Raw genomic sequence first — 8,142 nt, forward strand, 5'->3', positions numbered from 1 at the left:
TCCTGGTCTGTGCTGCCCTCTTCCTTTCCTGGGCGCTGGTATGAAGATCAACCAACACTCTCAACTTCTCCTTTCCCACCTCACCTCCCTTGCTCAGTCGTGCTCTCCTGTGCCTCCGGCCCTGGCTGATTCTAGAACATTCCCATCAGTCACTAGGGAACGGAGAGTTAGCCGCAACACGAAGGGATCAAATTAGTCACCGAAGCCTGACATGCTTTTCTTTGTACAAGAAATGACAGTGCCAGTCTGTGCTGGCCCTGTCAGCCTGGTGGCCTGGACATCCCCATGCTAGAACTCCTACAGGTTTCTGGGCACCAATTTACACACCTTTCTTGCTCTGAAGCCTCTGGTTTGAATTTTGTAGCATAGCATGATGGGGTCCCTCTAAACAGCAGAGACTGGAGAAGGCGGAAGGGTCAAGGTCATTGCTTTTTGGGACCATGAAAGAGAAGCCTGCAGGTTTAAGGGATGCAGAGGTGCTCATTCTTCCATAAATCCTGGGGACTGCAAAACCTGTGCTTACTGTGGATCTCGAGTATCGTCAGGATGCCCCCAACCTGGATTTGGGGTGGGTGTTAAGTCTGGTCTGGGGAAGGCAGAGTGGAGGCAGCCTTCTCCACTGAAAAGGAAGTCCTCAACCTCTGATGTAAAAAAAAAAATGAAACACTTCAGTGAGATGTCAGTGCTCCCAGCCACATCCTTGACAGAGAAAGGAACCATGCATCAAGCCCTTTTTTAGCAGTGTCGTCTCTTTGAATTTCCCCAGAACCCAAGAAGTGAGAAGCGCTTCCTTTCAGACCTCAGTGAGAAGGGCTGGTCCGGCTTGTGAGGACCCGGGGGTGGGGGAGGGGCCGCCATGCCTACGGGGGGTCATTTGGGGGTCCACTCCCTCCCCCGGCCCCTCATTTCTCCAAGTCTGCAGTGGTGGCTGGACCCGGGGACTCCAGGCACCAGTCTTGTGGCTAGCTGACCTTCACTCCCCAAGATCAAGCCCAGTCCGGAAACTGGCCTGTTCCAGCGGGCAAAGCCAGAAAGAGCAGCTGGTGGGTTTTCATTCAACGGAAGGAACGCTGGCCCCTGGCGTCTGCCTCAGCCCTTTGCCTTCTGAGGGTGGGGCAGGGAGGACAACATTTGAAATACTTTGAGTTTTTTGTTTTGTTTTGTTTTACAACTTGAAAATGGTGTTTAGGGGACCAAGAGCGGGTGGGGAATGGGTGCCAGAATAGCATTTAACTCTGCCCCTAATGGCAAAAGGCAAAAATGAAACACCTTTGCCCCACGTAGGAAGCATGTCATTTGGGTTTTAGATTTGACTATTAAGGACTCCAGGAAAAAGTCACCCCCAGACAAGGCTACAGCCCCAGACCCATGAGCCTGCGAGGGGATTTCACCCTGAGCAGGGGACTCTGTCTGCATCCGTGTTCAGCCTCCTTCTGGAGTCCTGATCCCACCTCGCACCTCTGGGGGGGGGGGGCGGCTGTCCAAGAAGCAGGAGCACTGTCCAGGTGACAGAACCTTCTGTGTGGCCCTCCCTGGCGCCATGGGACAAGGACTGTCCTGAGATTCGTCTTCTCACGGCTGTCTGCTGGCTGCCTTCAGACCTTCTCCCCCATTCCGTTGGGAAGCACACCCCATTCTCCTGCCACCAGCAGAGGAGGTGGGCTTCAACTCAGGGGTGTGGGCGGCACCAGCCTAGCAGCCGCTGCAGCAGGAGGGGCCGGGGTGGGGGCTGGCTTTCTTCACACTTTGTGTCTGTTCGTGTGGTGTGAAAGCCTCTAGTCCTGGCGTGTGGGAGAGAACATTCTAGAACTGCAGTTCATGGACAGCTGTGCCTTCTTCAGCCATTTTCATGTAAAAACTGAACTGAATTCTTGAAGCAAATATGCAATCCCATTAATAAAACTTGAGGTTGTGGTACAGGATTCACGCTATTTCCTCCTGGTGCCCAGCTGAAACAACATGGCGGAGGGCTTTGAAGGGAAGGCAGGATGTGTGTTCAGTTTAAGTATTTCATGTCCTTGTTTTCTAAGATGGGTTAAAAGATTTACTAGGCTTGAAAGGCACTTGATGGAGACAGGGATGAAATCTTCACAGAGGGGCCTTCAGGGCTGGTTAGGCTCCTCAGTCTCTACACGGACGAGGATGTGTCTGTGAGGGGCCCGTCTCCGGAGCAGTAGGCTCAGCGCTCTCAGATTGGAGCCCCACATGGATATTTCCCTTTGCAGAAAGGTGAACCCTGATCAGTCACGCTGTCTAGGGTCTGGGGTGGGGGGGACGCCCTGTGGGGTCATGACCTCGTGTAGGGGGACCTTCCCTTAGGAAGGCTCCCTTCTCTGTTTTTGCCGCGAGTCCCACCTCCAGCAGCCCCCGGGGCTGCATCCCAAGGCCACGACACTGGACGATTTACAGTCCCGGCATGCAGCTCCCAGACGTGGGGCTGCCAAAACCTGAAACCTGCTGGGCCACAGCTGTGCTGGCAAAGAAAAAAAGAGAAAGGTAGGGAATGCAACTTAGCTGCCAACTTGAGCTTTCTGCTCCGCTGGCCTCCTGTCTTCCGCGAAGGGCTGTCTGCTTCATGGCTCTGCTCCGATGGTCTGCCAGCCACACCTGCAGCCCAGATTTGTCTCTACCACCTCCTTTCGCTTCCCTGCAGACAACTTGAGGCGTGTTGTTGGTCAGGGGATGGTCACAGTCCAGCTCTGGTGAGTCCAGTTATCCCCATCAGAGAATTCTGGTTTTGTGGAACCTTCTGGAACCCCTTGGGCCATCTCATTTTCTGTGCGCAAGCTGGAGTGAGGTGAAATCAATAATTTGACTGTGTTCATTTCCAAGGGCTGTTGCAAAAGATTATCGCAAACTGAATTGCTTAAAACAACAGAAATTTCTTCTCTCACAGCTCAGGAGGCCAGAAGTCTGAAATTAAGGTGTCGGCTGGGCTGTGCTCCTTCTGAAGGCTGGAGGGGAGAATCCTCCCCTGCCTCTTCCAGTGGCTGGTGGCTGCTGGCATCCTCCGTGCTCCTTGGCTTGTAGCTGCATCGCTTCGGTCTCTGCCTGTGTCTTCACATGTCCTTGTTCCCTCGGTGTGTCTAGCTATCCTCTCCTCTTCTTATTAGGGCACCACTCCTTGGGTTTAGGGCCCACCCTAAATCCAGGATGATGTCATCTCGAGATCCGCAACTAACCCTATCCCCAGATAAAGTCACATTGGACGTTCTGGCTGGACGTAAATTTAGGGGACATGCTGTTCAGCCGACTATACTAACCTTTGGGGATGTTTATTTCCCATTTATACACACAAACACACATGAAAGTACATATTTGGGATCATCATTTTTTGTTTTAGTGTGTTTAAAAAACCCAGCATTCAGTCACTTAACACATTTTTCCTTGTTGAATTCTGTTTGAAATCTTTTATTTTTATTTGTGGGGGGAGGTAATTAGTTTTATTTATTTATTTAAATATTTTAGAGGAGGTACTGGGGATTGAACCCAGGACCCTGTGCGTGCTAAGTGTGCGCTCTACCACTTGAGCTCTACCCTCCCCTCTCTGCGATCTTCATTTTTAATGACTGCCTCTTGCTCTGTTAGATGAGTGGCTGGATAGCCTGGTGGGTAGGAGTGTGGGCTCAAGGGCTGGATGGCCAGGGTTTGCAACCTGCCTGTCTCTTTTACTTACTGTTATGGGCTGAACTGTGTCTTCCCTCAAATTCATATGTTGGACTCCTAAGCCCCAGTACCCCAGAATGTGACTGTGTTTGGAGACGTGGGTCTTCAAATGAAGTCCTTGGGGTCATCCCTAATCCAACCTGAGTGGTGTCCTTATAAGGAGAGGAGATTAGGACATAGACACGCACAGAAGAGAGACCAGTTGAAGACCCTGGTGAAGAAAGCCACCTACAAGCCAAGGAGAGAGGCCTCAGAAGATCCCAACCCTGCTGTCGCCTTGCTCTTGGACTTCCAGCCTCCAGAACTCTGAGGAAGGAAATTTCTGTTATGTAAGCCACCCAGTCCTTGGTACTTGTCATGGCAGCTGAGCTGACAATATACCAGCCACTGGGGCAAAGCACCGAACCTCCAAGGCCCCGTTCCTTCCCCCGTGTGATTGGGGTCTTTAGGGTTCAGTGAGGATCAGAGAGGATGCTCCGTGTGTTGCCTGGTGCAGGGTTTGAAGGTGCTCTCAGTGGGGTGGGTACCACCTTGATTCGTTTTGCCAGCCCTCCGTCATTGCTCAGAGGGTGGGTTCTATTCATTCACTGGGTAAGCATGTATTGGACCTCCATCATGGCCATTTTCCCTGTGATGAGGAAGGTTGTGGTCAGCAGCTGGGTACCTGGTCTTTGGCCACTTTCTTGGAAGAGATTTTTAGGCGCATTCTCTACTGTCTAAGCCATCTTCGCTGAGCACCACCTGTAAGGGGCCCTGGGATGGGAGCACCCTATTGCTGTGTGCTCCTAGGCCAGTGCCCAGGAGACCCTTTGCTGGTGGCAGATACCTGGCAGCTCACAACCCCAGAAATGAGGCCCTTAGGAGCAGCATCCCTTCCATCCCTTCTGATGGCTGCAGCCGCCACCTCAGGACTCAGCAGCACCAGGCGCTACACCAGGAGGCAGGCAGGGGGGAGGCTCTTGGAGAAGGAAGGACTTCACAGGTATTTCACACCCTCCCATGGCTGGGAGTGGCCCGTGAGCTCTTGTTAAATAGTTCCCAGCCCCTCCCCTCAAGCTTGCTGGCACCAGGAGTGCTGAAGGGGGAGCAGAGCCTTCTGGAGGCTGAGAGTTCTGCCAGTCCCTGACCCCTCAGCTGAAGCAGCCTCCTTTTCCCCCTCCCCTATTGCCTCTCACCTCCAGCCCAGTCTTTTTTCTTCTCTTCTTTGAAGAGCCACGGCAGGCAAACAGGATGTTCCACTCCCACACGCGGAGCCTCAGACGAGACACTTGGGTCGAACCGCATCCTGCTGGCAGTGCTGGGTCCCATCTGCTGCGGACCTGGGTGGGAGGTGGTGCAGGGCTCGGCGCCAGGAGGGGCAATCACGAAGCTGGTTTCATTAGTCACTCTCTGAGCATCATTCCAAACTTTGAATTAGGTGGGCATCTCAAAGTCTCCCATGGGGGCTCTTGTGCCTGGAAGGGATGAATAATGCAGGTGGTGAGGGATAGTGACACCTGCTTAGCACATTTGTGGGAGGCCATGAAATGGTAATGGCATTCCTCATCCCCCGCCTCACCCCTGGCTATGATTTTTGTATTTTATGGGAATTTTTTTTAATGAATAATTTCTCCAAACCTCAGCAAATCAGTCTAGGATTACAAAATCGCTACAAAATAGACAACTGCTATAGAGGGGCATGAGGTGGGGGTTTACGGAGGCGTGGTCTCTGTAAGCAGTTAGACAGGACTGGAAGGACATCAGGGAAGGGCTGGCACTAGCTGAGAGTTTAAAGAAAACCCAAAATCTAAACTCTGCTGATAGCAACACGATTTAGGCAGTTGTCCCATGGTTGAAGCTGTCCTGGGGAAAAGAAGGTGTCAGGGCCCAGGTCCAGTTCTCCCTTCCCCCGGGCAGGTGTTCTGAGTCCTGGGACTCCATCAGACATTTCATTTACAAACCAGTCTGTGTGCCTGTTGGGAGAGGGCAGATCTAAGAGATGTCAGGGTTTTACCGCCCACTTGGTAACCCCGCCTGGCAGCGAGCGACATTCTAGACACCCCTGGAACTTTCCACTTGTTGAGCCCATTATAGGGCGATAAGTGAAGGCAGCAGGTTGCACGGTGTGGATGTTCAGGTCTGCAGAATGTCCTGAAAGTTCAGTCGAAAGGTCTGAGAGAGGTGGAGAGAGATTTCTCTAAAGGGACTGCACCCCTCAACATCCAGAAAGCCCTTCCCTTTTGCTTTTCCTCTCCCCACCCCGCTGTAGGGCAAAGGAGGACGGTGCATAGGATAGGGTGGGAGTAGGGGAGAGGAGATGCTGGGAATAGGGACCATGGCTAAGAAGAGAGGGGGCAACTTGGGGTATGGCAGATGGCAACTTTCTAACCTGTGGGGGTCCACCCCTCGCACCTGATGAGTGAGCATCTCTTAGAATGATTTCTTCCCCAGACGCGCCCCTGGGCTTGGGCGAGCGAGCAGGCATCTGCCTTCTGCAGCTGACTGCTATTTTCTTTAATTAGGGCCTATTCCCGAAGCCCCTCCTCGCTAAGACTGTCGTTCCACTTCCCTGCCCTGCATTGAATAAGCCCCATTTTGTTTCTGGGCATAATGATTGGTTCGTTGGAGATCTTGGATGCCAGACTTATGGGGGGGGTCTTAACAATATTGACATCGCCTGTTGTGACAGTGGCCTTTACACCAGCGTCTCTACAGAAATGGTTTCTATTCTGCTGTTTGAAGTTCCTGGAGAAATGGATCCTTGTATTATCTACCCGAGTAAAGTGGAGGTTCTTAAAGGCCTCTTGATACAAGGGTATGAATCAGCACTCTGTGAATCTGTACTTCCATGGAAAATACAGACAGACTTGTTCGGGGGCCTCTCTAAGCTCTTATATTTCACTGAGATTATTTCACAATGACCAGGAACATCCACAAAGTCCGCCTCGTCTAGCACACGACTTACCTGAGCTTTCTTTGTGCGTTTGGCATGCATTTGCATTCCTCGGCACACGGTAGGTATTTAATAAATATTTGATAGGATGATTCAAAGCCTGGTTTGCCTCACCCTTCAGACTCGTTTCCTTTTCCCTTAGATCTTCAACCTCATGAAGTATGACAGCTACAGCCGCTTCTTAAAGTCCGACCTGTTCTTAAAACACAAGCGCACCGAGGAAGAGGACGAAGACCCTCCCGATGCCCAGACGGCAGCTAAAAGAGCTTCGAGAATTTATAACACATGAGCCCCTCAAGATGCTGGTGGGACTGGCAGCTTTCAGAAGCAAAGGAACTCACTCTCAGGACCGTGCAGGGTTTATAACCGCTTTGTTATCTGCAAGGACTGAAATGTACAAAACCCTTCAATGGGATAAGTGTATTTTATTTCCTGCTTGATCAGCAAGTTTTGCATGATGGCTCATCTTACATAAAGAGACAAATAGTTTTGAAGTTTTAGTTCTCACACACACACACAAAGGTGGACTAGTCCTTCAACACTGGACATTTTGAGTGTTTTACAGTTGATTAAATTTCATGTGAGGCCACCAGGTGAAACTTAACAGCCACCTCTTGTCTTGGAAGCCTTTGCCCTGCCTCTGCAGGAGGGTAATGTGTGTCCACAGATTCACTTGGTGAATCTGGTTAAGAATAAGTTGATCTGACAAGCTCAGGTCATTGGGGGTTTGCCTACCAGGTGCCTTTTGGGTTAAATTCTTCTAGAGAGTAAGTTCAGTGCTGGAAAAAGAAAATTAATCACAGCCTCTAAAGATTTGGGGAGCTGACCTCTGAATGCCAGCAGAGGGCTCTTATTTCTCATGTGTGGGTATGTCCTGATTTTGCCCACAACCCATGACATTTCATACAGCACAGATACCTGGTTCATTTTGACAGAAATAAGATCTCAACCAGGAAGAAAGACAAACGGGAGATTGTTCAGGGTTCCCGTGGCAACGCAAGGTGGCGCTGAATGGGGTTGTGGCACCTGTCCTCTGCCCATGTTGAGTTGGTGGGATGTTCCCTTCTCTTGTAGCCCATCTGGTGGATGGTGGAACCCTTTCTTCATGGTGCCTACCGACTTGTTAACTCGGCTTGAGACTTCAGTCAATGTCTGTCTTGGGTGGAGAGGCTGTGAGTGAAATCCTGCTGGGCCCAGGCTGCCCAGGTCCCCCCGCAGAGCCCAAGGTCAGGCACAGTTCCCTTCTGCTCATTGTTCCTGCCATCTGCTGCCGCCAGACCTTCTCCAGCATATTTGCCAAACCTTAAACTCCTGTTTGTATAAAACAAAGTAACCAGACTCTTACTTGAGAGCCTTTGAACTGAGATGCTCCCATCTGCAGAATTCCCTGCTGTTGAGTGTGACTGTATGATTTATCAATCAAATCAGGACACTTGAGAGAGAAGGGGAGTGAGTTTAATCACTAAACTGGGATAATAGGCATCAGCTGGTTCTGTTCTGGGTGAAACCAGTTCACATAATCACCCTACTGACCAGCCTCTCCT

General features: G+C 51.1%; 1 protein-coding gene across 2 annotated transcripts in view; it reads left to right on the top strand.

Moving 5' to 3' along the window:
* Nucleotides 1-7,923, top strand: part of RGS10 (regulator of G protein signaling 10) — a 33,881-nt gene extending 25,958 nt beyond the window's left edge. For both annotated transcript variants that reach the window (XM_032490787.1, XM_014566245.2), the window contains exon 5: nucleotides 6,741-7,923. In XM_032490787.1, the coding sequence (XP_032346678.1) occupies nucleotides 6,741-6,887 (147 nt within the window). In that variant the 3' untranslated portion in view covers nucleotides 6,888-7,923. The remainder of the gene's footprint in view (nucleotides 1-6,740) is intronic.
* Nucleotides 7,924-8,142: the final 219 nt, after the last annotated feature.

Source organism: Camelus ferus, chromosome 11, assembly GCF_009834535.1.
Source record: "Camelus ferus isolate YT-003-E chromosome 11, BCGSAC_Cfer_1.0, whole genome shotgun sequence".
Classification (NCBI taxonomy): domain Eukaryota; kingdom Metazoa; phylum Chordata; class Mammalia; order Artiodactyla; family Camelidae; genus Camelus; species Camelus ferus.